The sequence below is a fragment of the Orycteropus afer genome, unplaced genomic scaffold (assembly GCF_000298275.1).
Source record: "Orycteropus afer afer isolate SDZICR_OR568_19922 unplaced genomic scaffold, OryAfe1.0 scaffold00114, whole genome shotgun sequence".
NCBI lineage: Eukaryota > Metazoa > Chordata > Mammalia > Tubulidentata > Orycteropodidae > Orycteropus > Orycteropus afer.
The window spans coordinates 3,248,895-3,271,179 of NW_006921701.1; the positions used below are offsets into that span (position 1 = coordinate 3,248,895).

The 22,285-nt window shown below is 37.7% G+C and overlaps 1 protein-coding gene across 1 annotated transcript in view; it reads left to right on the top strand.

The window, feature by feature from the left end:
• Window positions 1–22,285, top strand: part of CFAP91 (cilia and flagella associated protein 91) — a 175,113-nt gene that overhangs the window by 84,678 nt on the left and 68,150 nt on the right. Inside the window, exons 6-9 of the mRNA XM_007943924.1 lie at window positions 3,441–3,622; window positions 8,462–8,639; window positions 14,641–14,798; window positions 17,909–18,091. Coding sequence (XP_007942115.1) covers window positions 3,441–3,622; window positions 8,462–8,639; window positions 14,641–14,798; window positions 17,909–18,091 — 701 coding nt within the window. The remainder of the gene's footprint in view (window positions 1–3,440; window positions 3,623–8,461; window positions 8,640–14,640; window positions 14,799–17,908; window positions 18,092–22,285) is intronic.

Below are 22,285 nucleotides of genomic sequence, written 5' to 3' on the forward strand. Positions count from 1 at the left end.
ACTTCCGTAGTGATACTGCCTCGGAAACCCAAGGAGGGGTCGCTATGAGTCGGGGCCGACTCGATGGCACATAACAACAACAACAACAACAGCCCATTCAATGTGTTATCTATTTCTGAGAATTTAGTGTTAATCTTCTGGATTTCTATCTATAGATTTTGTATCATTTCTAATTTTTCATTTATTTTGTCATTTTGTTCTTGTATTGTCTCTTGAAATTGTTCTAGGGTTTTCTCTGTGTTTTCTTCAATTTTGTCAGTGTTTTCCTTGGTCTGTCTCTCAATGCATTGAAGATACCTAAATATAACTCTTTGGAATTCCTTATCAGGGAGTTCCAATGCCTTTTCTTTCTCAGGGATGTGTTTTGGATCTGTTTCCTGGTCCCTTGTTTCTCCTGCTTTATCTTGCTTCTTTTTGTGGACTGTGATGCTCTGTTGTCTCTGAGGCATTGTGACATTTTCTGTTTATATTTAATTGGTGATTGTATGGTGGAGTAACTTACCCACAATTTTCATTTTCTTTGGTTGGTTTGTATGTTATCTACGTAAGCAGGGTACTGTGCTGTGCTCCTCTATTGGCTAGTTGGCAGCACTTATACACTCACCACATGTCTCCTTTTCTGTTGTCAGCCTCCCATATGTCCCTGCTGTCCTTGGCAAACAGAGCCTATTCTTAGGTCACTGGAATCTGAATGAGAGTGCTATCACTTTAAAATCCAAAATGGACACTGCTTGTAAACATTCAAAATGGCTGTGCCCTCGATCACTTTAAACATCCAAAATGGCTTGTAAACAATCAAAATGGCTGTGCCCTCCACACAGCTGAAACTCTGTAACTCAGGTTGTCTCCCTCCTTGCTGTTACCCTTCCTAGTCATAGGCCACCAGCAAGTTGTCCCTGCAGCCCTTGGCAACCAGGGCTGATCTTTAGGTCAATTCTCAGGTCCCAACACCACTTGGAAATATTCAGGGTGTTGGTCCCATCAAAGTAGATGACAGTCCACTACTCTGTCTCTGTACTCACTGTTTTCGTTCAGGTTTTTCCACTAGTTGGTGTCTAATCCACTTCTGTATACTTTCTTTCAAAGCTCAGGGCTTTAGGATTACTTCTGTATCTCTGTCAATTAGTTTCTCTTTTCTTTGTTGAAGAGGGTGTGTGTACCTTGTCTGCCTATTCCTCCATCTTACCGGAAGTCCTCTAAGGCTGTAAATATTTACAGGAACAGGCTGTCCCACTTTTCTTCCTCAGAGTGACTGATGGGTTCAAATCGCCACCTTTTGGTTAGCAGCTGAGTGGTTAGCCACTGTACCACCAGGGCTCCTTACATTATCTTTAGTCATTTATTTATGTCATTTAACCAGTTCTTCTCCAAAAGAGCAACACAATTTTCTTTTAAATGAAAATGATTGTTTGTTATATTTTTAAAAATTTTTGAAGTAATACATGTCTGGCAAAAGAAGGGTATTCGCAAAACTATAAAGATGAAAAATTCTGTAATTCCACTCTACAGAAATAATTAGTTATTGTTTTATTATATATCCAGCTAGGCATTTTTCTATAAATAAAAACCTACTTTTTCAAAGTATAAAAATCAGATTTTACTATATATAGTTTTATAATGTCACCCCTCTTTTTTTACTTTACAATGAATCATGGATATTTTTGTATATTAATAAATATAGCTTACATTATTACTTTAAATGGCTACCCAAAATTCTGTTATATGGCTATTCCATACTTAAAAAAAATTTTTTTCCATTGATAATGATGATTTAAGTGTCTAATTTTTTACTTTTTAAATGAGACTTATGAGCATGCTTGAATATATATCTGTGTACACATGTCCAATTATTCTTTAAAATCCTCAGAGTACAATCACTAGGGGTAAAAGGTATTTTTAAAGGTTTGATATTTACTGACAATGACCTATTATTAGGTTGTACCAATTTGTATTTCTGTCAGCAGTTTATGAGAATGCCTGCTTCTTCACAACTTCATCAGTGCCAGGTACTTTCAATCTTTTTAATCTTTTCTTATGTGATATGTAGTCACATAGCATCTTGCTGTTTTAATTACTTTTCATGGTTACTAGTTACTTCCATTGTCTTTTCATATGTTTGTCAGCAGTTTCAGTTCTTGTTTTGTGAATTGTCATTTGCCCATTTTTCTATGGCGTAGCCAACTGTTTCATTGATTTATAAAGGCTTTTTAATATACAAAGTCTATTTAACTTTTTATCTTATATGTTGCAAAACCTCTTTCTCAGTTTGTCAGCTGTCTTTTAAATTGATTTATGATATTTTGAGGTATAGAAGTTAAACTTCAATTTCTCTTTATAGTTTCAGACTCTTGATGATACTTAAAAAGACTTCCTTCACTTACAGAAGGAGTCCTGGTGGCACAGTGGCTAAGCGCTTGGCTGGTAACCGAAAGATTGGTTGTTCAAACTCACCAGCTGCTCCATGGGAGAAAGATGAGGTGGTCTGCTTCCAAAAAAATTTACAGCCTTGAAAACCCTATGGGGCAGTTCTACTCTGCCCTGCAGGGTCACTGTGAGTCAGAATTGACTTGAAAGAATGGGTTTATTTTATTTATTTATTTTTTGGAGTCAATGATATATAATTATTTACTTACACTTCCCATTAGCTCTTTTATAGTCTTGTTTTTATGTAAATTAAAAAAAAATATTTGGTATTTATTTTTGTGCAAGGGATGAAGTGACTTTCTGTGTGGCTAACCAAGTGATCCCAGCATTAATTGTTGAGGCATTTATCCAAAAAGAAAGGAGCTTTGTTGGTGTAGTGATTAAGGCATTTGGCTGCCAACCAATAAGTCAGTGGTTTGGATGCACTAGCTGCTTCATGGAAGAAAGATGAGGTAGTCTGCTTCTGTAAAGATTTTCAGCCTTAGAAATCCAATGGGGGTCACTATGAGTTGGAATTGACTCAATGACAGTGAGTGACATCCAAAAAGAGTCTTAAAGAAAAAAAAAAAGAAAAGGTCTCTTCTCTTCCTCTGCTCCTGTGTTTCTAGAGGGAGACAGCTAAAATTGGGTATGTGACTGAAAGCAGAAATGAAAGAAACCAGGGGTTGTAGGAGATATGAATAGTTCAGGAGTACTGTATGATATCCTACAATGCACCTTTTATAGCCCTTGTCTTCTAATCCTGCCCAATGATATACATATAAATAGGCTCTTTCTTGAATAGAAAAATAGGTTCTTTTTAACCCCTTTGGTATTTTGGCAGAGGTGAGATTAACAGAATAATTCTCTAAAGATTATTAGGCATCCTGGTTACAGTGTATTCATAACTTTGTGCCTGTCAGCATTTAAAGGGGTGACGGACTTAGTAAAGCTCAAGGACCTATTTCTACTTGATTATATAGTATTCCAAGTGATGTTATCATGTTTTAATTTTTAAAATAATGTTCCCCTTTTAGGACAGAACCATATACTTTTCCTCCTGCGTCTACTAAGTACCCACCTATCCCTTCAAAATCTACTGTGGGCACTCAGACTGATTATCGGGACACTGAAGTTCAAACAGATCCTTATTCTCCAGAATATGTAGTATGTCAGGACTCAATCCCTGAGCTCTTGACCCTGGCTACTCTTACTTGGGGTGAGTTGGTAATTCTTTTTAATATTTACAGGTGACAGTACTGATAACCATGCATAGTACTGAGTTCCTGGAAATGACACACTTAGAGATAACTGTGATTTAAAGTGTTGCTATTTAAAGTGTCTTGCTCAATACAGTTACTTCATAGACTCACTTTTTCTTTCAAAAAAAGATACTTCTTTTTCATTGCATCTAGGTTTATTGTTCCTGAAGCTAACATTATATTTCAGCATAATTTTGTAGTTGCTTTGCTGAATACTTACCTCCCTCCTCCCACCTATTTCTCCCAGGGAATCAACTCCTTTTCATTGAGCAATCCATACTCCTTTACACATCAACTTGTTTTGAGTGTATAATATTGAATGTACATTCATATATATATATATAAAATCATTGTATTTTGCTTTGCCAGAAAACCTTACTGTTTACAAATGCTTTCATTTGAAACCTGAAAAGGTCATATGAAGTTGGCAGTAAACATATTATTATATAAATATATATTTTTCCATTATTATAAAATAATAATATACTTAACACTCCTTATGAACCTATTTTCATAACTTATTATGCTAATAGTACTTTACTGATTATAGAGAATAAGTTTTTAAAGAAAAATGTATTAAAACTGTACAGTCCATTATGCTACTAATCTCCTTAGGTAGATGTGATGCTTTCTTATACATATAATAATGTTTTTTTGAATGTTAAAAAAATAATAAAATTGGAAATATTTTTAGAACTTTTTTTTATAGTGGACTCTCTTTGTTCATGAATTTGAGCTGTGGCTTTAGTGGAATCAGCCAATTTACTTACTGATTTAATTGAACAGCGGGCTAGTAGGGATTCAGTGTCTAAGTGATCTGTAAGGGCCTGGGAACAGGAGTGGCAAGGAAAAATATGTGGAATTTAGAAAGACAGTGTTTCTGCAAGTGTATTGGTATATTCTGTAAGAATACCCAGGTATATTATACAGCTGACAGGGGACAAGGTTGTAGTTACTTCTTGGCCACAGCAAGCTACCCAGAGGAAGCAAGTAGTTAGACCTGTGGGCTTGGGACCATAGTCAATTGGCATAACATACTACACAAAACATTGTTCCACATCCTATTTGGCGAGTAGCAACTGGGATCTTAAAAGCTTGCAAGCAGCCATTTAGATGCAATGATGGGTCTCCCCTCATCCAGAGAAAGAAGAATGAAGAAAACCAAAGATTTATGAAAACAGTTAGTCCAAGCGACTGGTATACCATGCAATCCTCAGCCTGTGCGACTATGGGACCGGAGGATCTGGATGGTGCCCGGCTACCACTGTCGGCCAGTCGGGGTGGGGGAATCTATGTAGGGGATCCTCCTGGGTGGAACGGGAGAGCAGTGTGGAACAAAACTCAAAATCACTTTTAAAAAAAGGGGGGACCAGGTTTGCTGGTGTGATCAAGCCTGATGGAACCACTGAGACTATGGCCCCTAGCTGCCCTTCAGGTCTGGAATTGAACCCACTCCTGTGGCTTCCAGCCAAACAAAAGACAGGCATATGAGGTGAACATTTACACTAGTAGATACACTGCTTGGAGAGAACCATCATGGGAGAATAGAAGTGCTGTGTATGCACAAGGAGACAGCTCAGGGAGCAGGAGCGCATGGAGGGAAGGACACAGGGAAGAGGTAATTATGGGGAGAAAGTGGGAGGGGAGCTGTTGCATTGTGGGAAATTGTAGTCAATGTCATAGGACAAAGTATATGTGAACTGCTGTATGGAAAGTGAATTTGCTCTGTAAACTTTCATCCAAATCACAATAAAACAAATATTAAAATAAAATAAAGAGGCTTGGCCATTGATACAGTTATCTCAGTTACAGGCCCATCCCACTCTGCTCATTCATTTGTTCAATTCCTCTCAGGGTACTATGGCTACAATGATGCACATGATGGATACCAAAGTATACCATGATAACCAAATTAACTATCTCTTCTAGCAGAGAGCACAAATTTTAATGGCTGTAAGGACCTGTTGGTAATAAAGAGTGAAACAGATTAGAAATCTTTTTTTTTTTCCTGTTAAAAGAAAATCAACACAGTTACAATGATAGATGACATTGACATTTAAATGATATGTTCAGCAAAATACTCAGGATATAAATTTATGCATGTATTATATTTACAACTTTGAAAATAAATGCCTATGAAAAAACTAGAAGGCAGATTCCCCTCAAATAATAGCAATTACGTTAAGGCACTTAGATGATGGATGGGTTTCTTTCTTTTCCCCCCTCTATTTCCATACCTAAGGTGGTTGTATGCTTTGAGATGCTGACAAAGCAGTTTTAAATGGGTGGCAATTCTGGTAGTGCTCTTCTAGATTCCACCCCCATGAAAGCAGACAGAGACTGCTGGGTACATCTGGGCTGTATGTGTCTTTGGTAGACTGTCCATATTTTCCTATGTCAGAGTTTTTCCAGGATAATTCAGCTAACATTTTTCCAAAATCAGGTCCAAGGGGGGAAATACATAACAGCTCTTCTAAGCCTTTTTCTTTGCAGTGACCACTTAAAAACAAGAGCTAAAATATTTTAGATGCTACTGTTACATCAAAATTGACATCATTTGGACGCTTTTTTCTGATATTGTTTCTGAAATACTAAATATCTTTTAGGCTCAGAAATTCACTCTTAGGATGTAAAAAATCCTGACCTAGACCTGTATTGTGTGAGACCATATAAACCAAAAAGAGAGGAGCTTTTTGAAAGATTAGAAATTAGCTTATCTTACTCCCTTGGTTCTGGTTAAGAAAACTGCAACCAGAGAAGTTAACAGACTCAACCAAGGACATGGAGATAGTTGGTCCACTGTAATAATTTTTTATTAAGAGTACATTACTTCCCCCCCCCCACACACACACACACACTGTAATGGAGAGCTGTGATCCAGTCTGTGTCACAGACAATGAAGATGTTCATATCTGGTCTTTAGTTCTGATTCTTGTTTCCTTGCTCACTTTATGAATCAAATTCTGTATTCTTGGTTTCCATGCTTTAAAGCAGAGGCTCTACTTTCAGGCCTAGATGGATTAAAAGTATGCTGAAACCAAAAAAAAAAAAAGTATGCTGAAACCTTCTGCTACTGCTCTATTCATGTAAAAAATAAAGAGTTGAAGATTAGTAAGCATATTCCTACACTTAAAAAAGAAAGAAAATCTCTATAGTCTAGAAATGGAGACTTCTCTCTAAAGCAAAGAGGTTTCTGAAAACATTTGATGATAAGCAGAGGCTAAAGTCAAATGCCCTATGAATGATTGAGGCTCAGATCTCAGCTACTTTCCTGCACTGGAGGAGGAAGAACTTTTGTCCTGCCAACAGATGGAGCTGCCAGTTTAAGATTATAGCCAGAACTGAGTCAAGGACTCCTATCTGGAACTTTGAGATTCTCCTCTTGGTAGTTGAAACTTGGCGTTGACTTGCAAAAGGCAGGCCTTCTGAAGTAAGAGACTAGGTAGGGGCTCAGAATGCTTTGCTCAGCAAAAAACCTAATCTAAAGCCAGAGCTTTTTTTTTAAAGCCTACTATATGTGGGGCCTAGGCCAGGATTTCAAATGAAAAACCACGTACTTCTTGTCTAGACATTTAAAAATTATAAAGCAAGATAGTATTGTATCTGTTAAGTAAAATATATTTTGTCTTTCTTCTTCACAAGCATATATTTTTAACAAGCTAAAGAACAACTTTAAATTTAGAATTCTTATGCCTTTTGGGATTCCATAGTAGAATGTGGTAGCAAAGGGAAAGCCTGCCTGTGGTCTACCTTTTACTCTACTCACCTCTGACTCTGGTGAGGGGCCTGCATGTATGCATGTGATCATTCCAGCTTGCCTCTTCAATCTCTCTTGTTCGCATGTCCCTGCCAACAGCTACTTGGCCACTCCTTGGGTTTAAGGGTACAAAACAGCAGCATACAGCATAGTCGGCCTTCATGAGTCTGAAACTTGGAAAAGATGAATTTAGACTTTGGAAGCAGGCCTGAGGCCATTTGTGCAAAGAGTGCTAGGATTTCTTAAGGTGAGAGTAAGGAGCTCTGGTGGTGTAGTGCCTAAGGCATTTGACTGCTAACCAGAAGGCTGTCGGTTCAAACTCAGTCAAACCCACCAGCCACTCCAGTCAAGGCAGACTGGGCAGTCTACTTCCGTAAAGATTCACTGCCTTGGAAACTCAGTGGGGGTTGCTATGAGTCAGAATCAACTCCATGGCAGTGAGTTTTGTTTGTATAGTAATATAGATGTGTGTAATAAAGGACTTTCCAGGAGTCTCTCAATATTCTTAAACTACTTTCCAGATTATAGGTGCAACTAAAGTGCTTTATGGCTTTATTACTACAAGAAGCAATGTTGTTTTTGTTGTTACGTGCCCTCGAGTAGAACCCGACTCATAGCAACCCCTCCTTGGGTTTCCGAGGCAGTATCACTGCAGAAGTAGATTGCCCCATCTTCCTTCCGAGGAGTGGCTGATGGATTTGAACCAACAGCCTTCTGGTTAGCAGTCGAGTGCCTTAGGCACTATGCTACCAGAGCTCCTACAAGAAGCTATAGAGGACATAAGTAACAAGCTGCCAGGCATATCTGGAGGAAGTTTCTTAATAATAGTGTATCGTCATAACATTTAAATTTCCTATGTATTCCATCTGGCGAGGTCCACATGTATAGCCACAATTTATGTTGTTGACGTGTCAGCACCTGACAATAACAACTCTTGAATTTAGAGGATAGGAAGTGGAAGGAAGTAAATTATATACTGGTAGGTACATGAGTTTTTTCCTGCTTGTTTTTAAGGTGTTCTTGCTGCTTCATTATCCAGGTCGAGGTCTCCCAGCAGGACAAGCGGAGGTGGAGATGATAGAACGGGCCCGAGAAAAGCGCATTTGGGAAGCTACCCTTCCCTCTCTGAGTGACACCACCCACTTTGAGAAGAGGCGGAGGATGATGAATGCGATGGAGAGGAAGGAGTGGGCCTTCAGAGAGCAGGAGATTCAAAAGTAGGTTTGCAATCACCCAGACAATTGTTTTTGCACTGATGGGAGTGCTGTTAATACTTTTTATCTGTAACACATTTTTCCAAATGTATGGGTTTTAAAGCAATCCTCAAATTGCTGAATTGAAAATTGGGTTTCTAGGTCTTTCAGCAGTAATCACACACTTTTGATATGGTATGAAAGCTCTCTCTATTTTTAATTCCATTAAAATATATACTGCCCTTTCTATGTGGGAAGGTCACCAGGGAATCCAGGTTTAACCAATTCCTTGAGGGAATCTTTTTTTTCTTCTCTTCCTTTTTCTGTTTAGTATTTATCTAGACGGTCTCTGAATCCCACTAATTTCTGCAAGAGATAGTTCAGACTGTCCCTTCCTGTTCATTCCTGGTACTACTGCCCTACACCTGGCCCTCTTCTTTTTCCACCATACAGTCTCCTAGCTGGTCCTGTCTCTTATTCTCCTAGGCACTGTATTCACAGTCAAGACACCTTGGGTTCTTTCATGAGCTGATGGGACATTTTTATTTAAAAGACAAGTTGTGGAATTCTTCAATTAAGAGATAAGCTTTCAGCCCATAAATAACAATCTATTTAAGTACTTCTAGTTACATTTTCAATCATTTTAACTGGTTATATTTTCAGTAATGAGGTTGTCACTGGAAGAGTATGTATAAATGATGAGAGTCAAAAAATTGTGACAACCCCATAGCAAGCAAGAAAGAGGAAGGGAACTTGTCAAGATTGTCCTTTGTTCTAGACGGTGCTGAGACACTTTCTTGCTAATAGCAGTGCTGCCAAGGCCCTTGGCAGTGTGCTCACTATCAGACATAGTGAGAGTTAGGGACTCAGCTTGGTTCTGAATTAAAAATATGTTTATTTTTCCCCAACACCTAATTAAATATGAATCCAAACTATGATATTTTGTCAGCTGCTTTCAATTAAATAGAAAATAATGTTTGGGGCAAAGTAGGTGTCAGATACTCAATCCTATCTGCAGAGATTTAAAACTTTTTCCTGCAATTTAGAGAGATACATGTCTTCTGAAAATGACATTAAAAAAATGTATATAGAGTAAGTGCATCATTTGAGAAAATGAATAGTTACTAAACTGAGGATAATTATCTTTCTTTTGAATGCATTTTATTGAAATATAATTTATGTACAGTGAAATACACAAAACTAAAGTGACATGGGTCAATGCATTTATTTTATTATTATTATTATTTTTTTTTTTTGCAGTGTTCCCTCCCCTCCCACCCCTGGTAACCAACAAAGAAAGTTTCCTTTCATATATAAACCTTTCATTGACTTTTTACAGTAATGAACTAATATTTATCCTTCTGTGATTGACTTATTTCACTCAGCATAATGTCCTCCAAGTTCATCCATGTTATGTGGTGTTTTGCAGATTCTGCAATATTATTTAGGGTTGCATAGTATTCCATTGTGTGTATATACCATAGTTTGCTTATCTATTCTGTTGATGGAGACCTAGGTTGTTACCTTCTTTTGGCTATTGTAAATAGTGCTGCAATGAACATGAGTGTGCTTATATCTGTTCTTTTCCTGGCTCTCACTTCTTTAGGATATATACCTAGTAATGGGATTGCTGGGTCAAATGGTATTTCTAATTCCAGATTTTTAAGGAATCCCCGTACGTTTTCCACATTGGTTGTATCATTTGACAGTCCACCCAGTAGTGTATGAGAGTCCCAATCTCTCCACATCTTTGCCAGCATTACTTATTTTCTGCCTTGTTGAACTTTGTCATTAGTACTGGGGTGAGATGGTATCTCATTGTCATTTTGAGTTGCATTTCTCTGATGGCTAATGATCATGAGCATTTCTTCACATATTTGCTGGCTGCCTAAATATCTTCTTTGGTGAAGTGTCTATTCATGTCTTCTGCCCATTTTTAAATTGGATTGTTAATCTTTTTGTTGTTGAGGTGTTGGAGTTTTCGATAAATTTTAGAAATATGTCCCTTGTCAAATATGTAATTATTGACAAGCATGAGTCTGTTGCTGTCATTTTTGTTATGTGCTTTTTCATGGTGTTGATTTCTTTGTTCCATGTAATTTTCTGTGCTGAGCTTGTTTTGTTTATGAATCATGTTATCATTTCCTTCATTGCTATTGTTTTAGTATTTGCTAAATATTTGTGCTGGTCCTCTTTTTTATTTTGATGCGAAGGTTTATCATTTTTCTTTGAGGTTACTCTGTGATTATAATTTTCACCCCAAGTTTAGAACAGTCCGTTCTATCTTGTAGTGATCTTGACTATCCTTATCATTTAGAAGTTCTGTAACTACACAGTTTTTTCCCTCTTTTTGGTTTGTAGTTGGCTTCATTTGTCACTTGATGTCTCTGGTTCCCTGTTTACAACCTTGTAGGCTTATTTACTTTGGATACTTCCATAGCGGGGTTGGTTTCTAGGTTACATCATCATGTTTGTTAATGGTCAGTTGTTGTTTGCTGTTGTTGCTTCTCTGCCCAAAGGACTCCCTTTAGCATCTCCTGTAAGGTTGGTCTGGTTTTAACAAATTCTCTTCATTTCTGCTTATCTGGAAATGTCCTAATTTCACCATCATATTTGAGGGACAATTTTGCTGGGGACATAATTCTTGGTTGGAAATTTTTCTCTTTCAGGGTTTTATATATACCATCCCAACATCTTCTCGGCTGCATAGTTTCTGCTGAGAAACCCGAGCTTAGTCTTATTGGCTGTCCCTTGTGGGTAACTTCGTTTTTCCATGCTGATTTCAGGATTCTGTTTGTCTCTGGTTTGGGTGAGTTTGATGATAATATGTCTTGGTGATTTTCTTTTGGGGTCTATCCTGTTTGGGGTTCGTTGGACTTCCTGAATGGTTATGTTCTCATCTTTCATCATACCAGGAAATTCTCTTCCAACAAATATTGGACAATTTTTTCTGTGGTTTTATTTGTCTCTTCCTGTTCTTGAATTCTGATTACATGTAGGTTATTCCTTTTGATGATGTCCCACATGAACCTTAGGGTTTCTTCATTTTGTTTTGATCTTTTTTCTTATTGATCCCTTTCCAAAGAAGTATTGAGGTATTTTGCCTTCAATCTCACGAATTTTGTCTTCCATTGATTCAGTTCTACTCCATTGGCTGTTCAGTATGTTATCTATTTTTCAGAATTTAGTATTAATCTTCTGGGTTTCTATCTGTAGATTTTGTATCATTTCTAATTTTATTTTATTTTTTTGTCATTTTGTTCTTGTATTGGAAATTGTTCTAGGGTTTTCTTTTTGTTTCCATAAATTTTGTCAAGTGTTTTCCTTGATCTTTCTCTCAATTCTTTGAAGGTACTAAATATAACTCTTGAATTCCCATCAGGGAGTTCCAATGCCGCTTCTTCCTCAGGGATGTGTTCTGTATTCTGGTCCCTTGTTTCTCCTGCTTTATCTTGCTTCTTTTTGTGGACTCTGATGCTCTGTTGCCTCTGAGGCATTGTGACGTTTTTGTGTTTATATTTAATTGGTGATTGTATGTTGGAGTGACTTGCCCATGATTTTCATTTTTGTTGTTTTGTTTGTATGTTGTCTACATAAGCAGGGTACTGTGCTGTGCTCCTCTATTCGTTAGTTGGCAGCACTTATACGCTTACCACCTATCTCCTTTCCCATTGTCAGCCTCCTGTATGTCCTTGCCGTCCTTGGCAAATGGAACCTATTCTTAGGTCCTGTTTTCATTCAGGTTTTCTACCAGTTGGTGCCTAATCCATATCTGTATACTTCCTTTCAAAGCTCAGGGCTCCAGGATTATCTTTTGTAACTCTGTCAATTGGTTTGTCTTTTCCTTGTTGAAGAGGTCTGTGTAGCTTGTCTGCCTATTTTGCCATCTTACCAGAAGCCCTAAGCTGGGAATAATTTTAATGAACATATTTTGAGTCCTTACTGTGTGCTGGGTTCTGTGCTGAGAGTTGGGGAAAGGGAGATGAATAGGAAACCATCTATGACCTGACAGAGCTTTTTACAGTCCACGGGGAGCAGCAGACTATGAGACCAGTTACTCTTTTGTAGGATCATCAGGTTATGTTCTACTTTATATACCAAGTGCTAGGGGAATGATAAGATCTGCATGAGGTGGGTGGAGATTTGGGAAAACTGCAGAGAGGAAGTAGCCTCTGGCTAGATGTTGAAGGGGTGAGTAGGAAGCCATTGGTAGATGATATTATCAGTGACAATGATACATTTAATACTTAGAGAGTGATTACTATGTGCTAGATGGTGTTCTGAACCAATAGTTGTCACAATGCAGCTGCAGAACAGTAACACCAGTGTTACCTGGAAACTGTTTAGAAATACGAATTCTCATGCCCTACTCCAGACCTACTAATTTTGGGGATGGGACCCAGCAATCTGTGTTGTAACAAGCTCTCTGAAATTCTTCTGATGCATGCTCGAGTTTGACAACTACTGTTCTAGCACTTTGTATACATTAACTTATTTAATGCTCACAATAGCCTTATCTCCATTTTATAGTTCAAACTGAGGTAAGTGGTAAAGGTGAGAGTTGAACCTAAGCCTTCTAACTCTAGAGAGAAAAGTGTCTAATGGTGTGTGGCTTAGTATTAAAAGTGCCTGCCTTTCCATACTGATTTGTCACTTCTCCCCCACCGTCCCATATGTTTTCTTTGAGAAGCTCTGCCAGTGTGACCTATGGCTCTGTCTTTAGAACTTTTAGGTTGAACTGTCATCCCCTCTGCCAAGGCCTTGCTTCTCCCTTGTCAGTGTGGGAAATTGCAGTCCTTATTTGTTCTCAAGACTGCTGAATTACTCCTCTAAGAAAGGGCTGCTGAAGGGCTCCTCTAAGAAAGCCTTCTCTACCTTTCTCCCAGTTCCCTTCTCCCTCCACAGTGGGTCTTGCTAGACATAGGTGTTCCCTCTTCTCCCACTGAAGTCTTTTCATTGTTCTAGTCTGGTATTAGTCTCCTTGTGTTGTAAATGTTGATTGATATGCCTACTTCACTAGAGCATTACTTCTTGAGAAGGCATTTTGTCTTGTTCATCTTTGTTGGTTCCCTACCTGGCATGTGGTATACACTTAATAAATGTTTGACAAATGAGTGAATGAATAAAGTAATGAATATTTTCCTTTAAAAAAAGAATAAAATGTTCAAATCTGTATCTTAGGAAGGAAAACCTTGGCAGCTATGTGGAACAAATATTGGGAAGATGAGAGACTAGAAGCAAGGAGACCAAGTTAGGAGAGAGATGACAAAGACATGAGCTAGGGACAGATGCAAGAGGTGTTTTAGACAAGGACTCATAGGGGAGGGAAAACGATGTAAGAGAAGAGATAGATTTCTAGGAGATGCAAGCGAGTGGTTTGTGTGTGTGTGTGTGTGTGTGTGTGTGTGTGTGTGTGGTTGTTAGGGCCAGGTGGAGATTCAAGTAGACAGTCAGAAATTCTGGTTCAGAAAGATCTAGCCTGCAGGTGTAGATTTTGGAATCATTTGTACATGATTGGATACATATGAGTAAGATTGCTCTGGGAGAAAAAGTTGAAGGTAAAGAGAAGGGAAGCAGAGATTTATTGAGTACCAACTATGTGCCAGGCACTGTATTTAACATTTCCATATTCACTTCTTAACATAGCCTGCCATAAGCTTATCTTCTCTTTACTCACCCTAGCACTTAGTCCACCAGCAGTACCGGTCGACCTGGAACTGTGTACAAATGTCTTATAATTCATATAGGCCCATCAGCCTAGGGAGTTCTTTTACATCATCTGCCTGGCACACTCTTCTTTGCCCTTCAGAACTATATCCAAGTATATTCCTATAAAATGAAGACTCACCATCGAGTTGCCCTCTCTCCATTAAATCATTTGCTACACTTTTGCCAGAGTGGTCTTTTTAAAATACATGAGTGTGATACCAGTCCAAAAAGCAGGTCCTGTTTATGGCAGATGTTCTCTTGCTCTCTAGTAGAACATGCTGTTTGAAATACTCTGTACTTCATTATTTATTTGAAGACTACAAGACATTCGTCTGGAAGTTCTAAAGCAGCTGCTGAAGAAGCGTGAAGAGAATCAAAATGAAACAAACATGAAGAACTTGAATGCCCAGTGGTCTAAACTGCAGGAAGCAAAGGAGGCAAAAGTGGCAAAAATCCAACACAGACATATATCAGGTAATTGTATAGTATGAACTATGAAAAGTTGGCTTTACTTTGGATCTTTGACCAAGCCTCATTTAACTATGCTTTGGTTGCACAGTGGTTAAACTATTTCACTGCTAAACAAAAAGTTGACATTTCAAACCTGCTAGCTATTCTGCAGGAGCTCTGGTGGTGCAGAACCTAAGGCATTTGACTGCTAACCAGAGGGCTGGCAGTTCAAACCCCCTAGCCACTCTGTGGAAGAAAGACTGAGCAATCTGCTTCCATAAATATTTACCACCTCAGAAACCCAAAGGGAGTCACTATGAGTCAGAATTGACTTGATGGCAGTGAGTTTTGTTTTTCTGTTTTTTTGAGCTATTCTGTGGGAGAAAGATGAGGCAGTCTACTTCCATAAAGATTTATAGCCTTAGAAACCTTATGGGGCAGTTCTACTCTGTCCTATAGGGTCACTGTGAGTTAAAATTGACTCAATAGCAGTGGGTTTGAGTTTGTAATTCTTTCTGGACCTAGTGTATTAAATAGTAAGTGAGGGATAAGAGATTGAGTTCTTTTTCAAAGACAGAAGAGTGGAGGAAAAACTCACTGACTAATAAGATGAAATGATCTACTAACAGGTAGTTAAGCTATTGACATTATAGTGTGTGTGTATATGTGTGTATGTGTAATTTTTATATGTGTGCCTATGTTTGGGTAGGAGCTCTGGTAGCATAGTGCCTTGAGGCACTTGACTGCTAACCAGGAGGCTGGAGGTTCAAACCCACCAGCCACTCCTCAGAAGGAAGGTTGAGCAATCTACTTACGTAGTGATACCACCTCAGAAACCCAAGGAGGGGTCGCTATGAGTCGGGTCCAACTCGACGGCACACAATAACAACAAGCAACATGTCTGAGTAGGAAGCTCTGATGGCATAGTGCCTAAGACATCTGACTGCTAACCAGAAGCCTAGAAGTTCAAACCCACCACCCACTCTTTGGAAGGAAGATTAGGCAATCTACTTCCATAGTGAAACGCCTCAGAAACCCAAGGAGGGGTCGCTATGAGTCAGATCTGACTTGACAGCAATGAGTTTGGTGGGTTTTTTTTTGGTTTGTCTGGGTATGTGTGGCTGTTTCTGTTATCTATGTATGTATGTATGGGGTGCTGAGTTCCCCATATGTCTTACTTTCCTAGTGCTGCTATAACAGAAATACCACAAGTGGGTGGCTTTAAAGAACAGAAATTTATTTTCTCACAGTTAGGAAGCTACAAATCCAAATTTAAAGCACCACCTTTAGGGGAAACCTGGCTGTCAGCTTTGGAGAAAGATCCTTACCTCTTTCACCTTCTGTAGACCTGTCATTCCTCATTTCCTTGACGGTCATCACATGGCATCTGTTTCCCTCATTGTGCACTCTAATCTGCTTTTTTTATAGTTCAGAAGTGACTAGGCGTAGGTCATACCCTACACAAATATGGTCTCACTAACAAAGTAAACCTTAATTCCAGACGGGGTTACATCCAAGGATTAGGATTCCAATACCTCTTGTGGTGGTGGTGGTGGGGGCACAGTTTCAATCCATAACATATGCTGAGGCCCTAGATAGAAAACAATGTTTCTTGACTTTTTTTTTATTCAATATTGTCCCTAAGGAGTCACTGTAGACATTTCTTTTCCTTGATCCCTTCCCCCATATACTACAGACATACTATTTATTCATTTATGTACTATGCTTTTTACATAGAAAGAGGAAGTGTAAAGATTACTCTTTTTTATTCAGTGCCAGGTTAAGTGTGACAAAATAAAAATTTTAAGTTAAAATTTAGATTAAAAGTTTTCAGATTATTAACATTATAACTGCATTTTCTGAATAATGTTTCTTTTAATGTAATTTATTTATTTATATAAATTGTAATATATTAAATTACATATGCAAATTAGCAATATATATGTATGTGTGTGTATATATATACCAAACTCACTGCAATTGAGTTGATTTAACTCCTTCCTTGGGTTTCTGAGGCGATATCTCTACGGAAGTAGATTGCCCAGTCTTCATTCTGAGGATCAGCTGGTGGGGTTGAACCACCAGCATTCTGGTTAGCAGTCAAATGCCTTAGGCACTACGCTACCAGAGCTCGCTCTCTCTCTCTCTATATATATTTATAAATAAAATAGCAATGTTATCACATTTTAAAAAATCATTCCAAATTTATTTTCCAGAAAAAAACAAAAACAAGTAAAAAATTAATTCTTTAATAATTATTTTTAGTGAATTTAATTTTGAATTTTTACTTGATTGAGAACATAACTCTAGGTATAAAAATTAACTCACAGCTCTAGATATATTGACCTTTTTTCTTTTCAGTACTTGACATGATTAATAATTAATTTTATAGATAAATAATTAAAAAAAAAACCCTATTTTTATTGAATTCTAAAACCCCAAGAGACACACACATAAAAAAAGTCCCAAAGAGCAAACATAAATATGCCCAAGGCAGCCAGTGGCCATGCAGATCACTTCTTGTGCTACGACTTTGCAATCTCAAGTTATAATTTCAGTCCTGTGGAGAGTGTTTAGCCTTCAATAGGGTGTGGGTCTGCAGTAGGACTTGGAAGAATGATGGAGGTTGTAAACATGACTCCTTAGTTGAGAATACTCCCACTGTGCACAAATGAGCCTTTTCCTCTGACAAACAATTTTGAAAACTAGAATGTGTAACATATTCTGGTTTATCCTGCCATTAGCTAGGAGGGACAGAGATTATTGAAGAACCTGTAGACTTCCCTTTGAATTATTCTTCTCTAGGAGAGCAGTTCTCCATTAACCATGAATTTTTTTCATTTACATGAGTTTCTTTTATTCATTTAACAAATTTTCATTGAATAGCTCTTCTTGGCCAGATGCTTGAGGTACAGTTATAAAAAGTTTCTGACGAATAATGATTGAGGACACTAGCTGATTCAGAGATGACAGAATTCTGTTTTTAGTATTATATTCTGGCAAAGTGATCATCATGCAATTCATTCATATCAGTAGCTTCCTTGGGAATAAAACTAGATTTGGTTTGCTATTCTATGTCTGAGTCATTCAGAACAATATTTTAGAGATAGTCATGGAGATATGCTTTGTTTTAGAGATCAGAAAACTTATTGGAAAGGCAAAGAACATAGAAGGAAAATTGGAGAGAAGAAATATCATCAAGGATTATACTGATTATGCATCACAGATCTATGGACCTCAATCTCGTCTTGGTCGTTTCCCAGACAACAACTCAGAGAACTTTGTAGTAAAAAACCACTTTCTCAACACCTATGAAGGTAAGCAACTTAGATGTCCAATATAAGAAGTCAGGATAAGATGGACCATGAGGACCTCAGCCTTCATAACCCTGAGACCAAAACTAGATGGTGTCCAGCTATCAATGCCAACCACTCAGAAAGGGATCAACACTGGAGATCCTGGATAGAGTGGGGGGGAGAATGTGGAACAAAATTCAAAAACACAAAAATGACCAGAATTAATGGTCGGATAGAGACTGGTGGAACCCCCAAGACTACGGCCCCAGGTTACCCTTTGGGCCTAGAAGTGGACTTACTCCCATGAAATGGCTCTCAGCCCAACTGTGGAAAGACCTACATGTTGGACACCTACCCCAGGTTGATGCACTCACCTACTCTAGGGAGATGCACCCCTTGGAGCAATCAGCCATGAGACATCAGAGGGGCAGCATTCACACAGTGAGAAACTATGCAGCAATGCGTAATTAAGAAGGGCACAGGGAGAGAGGGGGTAGTCACAGGGACAGGAGAGAGAGTTTGTTATGGTCGGGGATGGTAATAAGGGCATGAAATCAAATGTGTACAAACTGTTGAATGTAAAACAAATTTGCTCTGTAAATTTGCACCCAAAGCACAATAAAATTTGAAAAATAAATAAATAAAAGAAGTTTATCTTAGAAATATAGATAAAATATGTAAAATACAAATTTTAGGTTAAAAGCTAAACAATAAATAAAACACTTAAAAGAAATAACAATTAACCGGTTTAATATTATTAATAATGTAATAAGTTCATACAAACCAATAAAAATATTAAGACTCAAACAAATAAATGGATACACTATAGAATAATTTAGCAAGGAATAAATTCTATTACCTACTTAACATTAAAAAATGCTTAATGTTACTAATATTCAAATATAAAAAAAGAAATATAAATGACCTATCATTTTTCATACCAATTTTGAAATGATAAAAATAAGAATACCTAACACATTTTAAAGTATGATTAAAGTAGCACACCCATAAATTCCTAATGAAATTTCTTACTAAGATAAATTGGGAAAGCAATTTAGCACTATAAATTAAGAATCTTGTATTTTTTCATGCATTTTGGCTCAGCAATTCCATTTCTGGGATATTATATGTGTATGTGTGAAGGTTGGGCAATCCTACTTCCGTAGTGATACTGCCTCAGAAACCCAAGGAGGGGTCGCTATGAGTCGGGGCCGACTCGACGGCACACAACAACAACAACAACATGTGTGTGTGTATATAGCTCCAAAAAAACCAAACTCACTGCCATTGAGTTGATTCCAATTCATAGTAATTCCATCTCAAATCTTTGGGTTTCTGAGGTGGTAAATCTTTATGAAAGTAGATTGCCCAGTCTTCCTTTTGCGGAGTGGCTGGTGGGTTTGAATTGCCAACCTTCTGGTTAGCAGTCAAATGCCTTAGGCACTATGCCACCAGAGCTCCTATGTATGTATGTAAATATATATATATACACAAACACCCCAAAAAGCCAAACTCACTGCTGTTGAGTCGATTCTGACTCAGCAACCCCTCATTGGGTTTCTGAGGCAGTATCTCTGCCCCATCTTTGGATTTCCAAGGTGGTATCTATGCAGAAGTAGATTGCACAGTCTTCCTTCTGAGGAGTGGCTGGTGGGTTTGAACTGCTAGCCTTCTGGTTAGCAGTCAAATGCCTTAGGCACTATGCCACCAGAGCTCCTGCTATAGATATAGATATAGATATATAGATCCTGAAAATAAAATCTGAAACATGGACCAAGCTTTCCACATCACTTATAATAGTGGAAAAAAGGAAATAATTTATGTTTTCAGCAGTAGAGTATATAAATACAATGGAACTTTTGGTAACCATTAAAATAATACAAACCAAACTTTATTTGCATAAGATACGCATAAACTATAATGTTAAGTACAAAAAAACTTGTGAAAATTATAGAATACGATTACAATTCTATGTTTAAAAATGAATTAAAATACCAGCAACAATTGCCATCAACTTGATTCTGACTCACGGCAACCCCATGTGTACTGAAAGTTAATTTACTAAAATGTCAATAGTTTTCTCTGGGTGATTGGCATTTGGGGTGATTTTTTTCCTGTTTTTTTTTTTTTCATATTTTGCATATTTTCCTAATGAATATAATATTACCATTAAAATACTCTTTAAAACAAACACTGTTGGAGTTCTGGTAAGATGACAGATTAGGCAGACAAACTACACAGACTTTCTTCAACAAAGGAAAGGGGAATTAACGCAGATACAGAAGATAATCCTGGAGTCCTGAGCTTTGAAAGGAAGGATGCAGAAGTGGACTAAACTTCAATTAGTAGAAGAACCTGCATGAAAACACAGAAAAAGGAGACATACAGAGCTGCAGTTTGTCAGCGATTCTGACAGCACGGACAGCTTGGATATTGCTGAGTGGTGCTAGGAGCTAAGAATTAACCTAAAAATCAGCCCTGCTAGCCAGGGGCTACACGGAGGACTGTACCGGTGGCTGGTGAACAGAAGGTGAAGCAGCAAAGAGGGAGACGGGCTGAGCTGTGGAATTTTGAGTGTCCGGAGGGCACAGACATTTTGAATGTTTACAAGCAGTTCGACCATTTTGGATACTTAAAGCGACAATGTTCTCTCAGATTCCAGGTACCTAAGAATAGGCTCCATTTGCTGGGAACCACAAGGGCATTCTGGATATGAAAGATTGGAAAGGTGCAATATTCCCTTTGTTGCTCTTATACCCCACACCCTCTTGGTGAACAGAGGTGAGGCTATCCCTCGCTCCCACCCACCTTCTGGGGCAGCAGAAATTCCAACCCAGTCTGTGTACTCTGACAGAGCCTGCCTAGCCCTGTCCAGACTTTTTTCCTTTTTTTTTTTTTTAAGTTTGTTTGTTTTTGTCTTTTTAAAAATTATTATTTTTTAATTTTTTTTCATCTGCTTTATTATTATTATTTATTCTTCCCTTCCCAAGTTCTAGTTTTCAGCATTTTCTCTCATCTATTCCTGGTTCCCATTTTTTTTTCTTTCTTGTGGTTCTTCCCATTCCTTGTTTCTTTTTGCATTTATCCCATTTTTTTCTTCATTATTCTCTTACTCTACCTATTCTCTCTTATTGTCCCCTCCCCAAATATTGTGGGGTTTTTTTTAAATTTTTAAATTCTTTTTCTATGCATATTTCTTATGACTTTTAAATAAATAAAATACTTTTATTTCTTTAAATATTTTCCCTCATTTATTGCTTTCCTCTTTTTTTTCTTTTTGATGATTGTTTCTGTGTGTTTATGCAGTGTGTTTTTTGTCTGCTTGCTTTGACTTTTTTTTTGGTTGTTGTTTTTGTCTAACTGAGTGGGAGACAGCAACCATACCCATATGACACAAACACACCCGCTCCTCCTGCAGCTCCACTTACTGGGTGAGAACCACCACTTCCTTCACCAGCTGGCCAGTGATAAATGACCACCAGTAAGAGCCAGACTTATCCTTAACTCTCATTCTCTATCACAACCACCAGGAGACAAGTGGTGAGTGTATAAGTGAGTGCTGCCAACTAGTGAATAGAGGAACACAGTATAGCCAATATATATCCAGTATATTAGATATAGGCCCCCCAAAAAAAAGAAGAAAAGAAAAAGAAAATCTTGGGTGAATCACTCAAACATACAAGCACAAATTAAATAAAAATATACCAATGTCACAATGTCTCGGAGACAACAGACAATCATGGTCCACACAAAAATGGAAGACAAAGTGGTAGAAACAAGGGAGCAGGATACGGATCAAGAACACATCCCTGAGGAAGAAGCAGCATTGGAACTCCCTGATAAGGAATTCAAAAGAATTATATTTAGGTATCTTCAAAGGATTGTGAGACAGATCAAGGAAAACACTGACAAAATTAAGGAAAATACAGACAAAACCCTACAACAATTTTGGAAGAAAATACAAGAACACAATGACAAAATAAATGAAAAATTAGAAATGATACAAAATCTACAGATAGAAATCCACAAGATTAATACTAAATTCTCAGAAATAGATAACACATTGAAAGGGCAAACGAGTAGAATCAAATCAGTGTAAGACAGAATTAATGAGATTGAAGACAAATACCTCAATACTTCTTTGGAAAAGGATCAATCAGAAAAAAAGATCAAAACAAAATGAAGAAAACCTAAGGTTCATGTGGGATACCATCA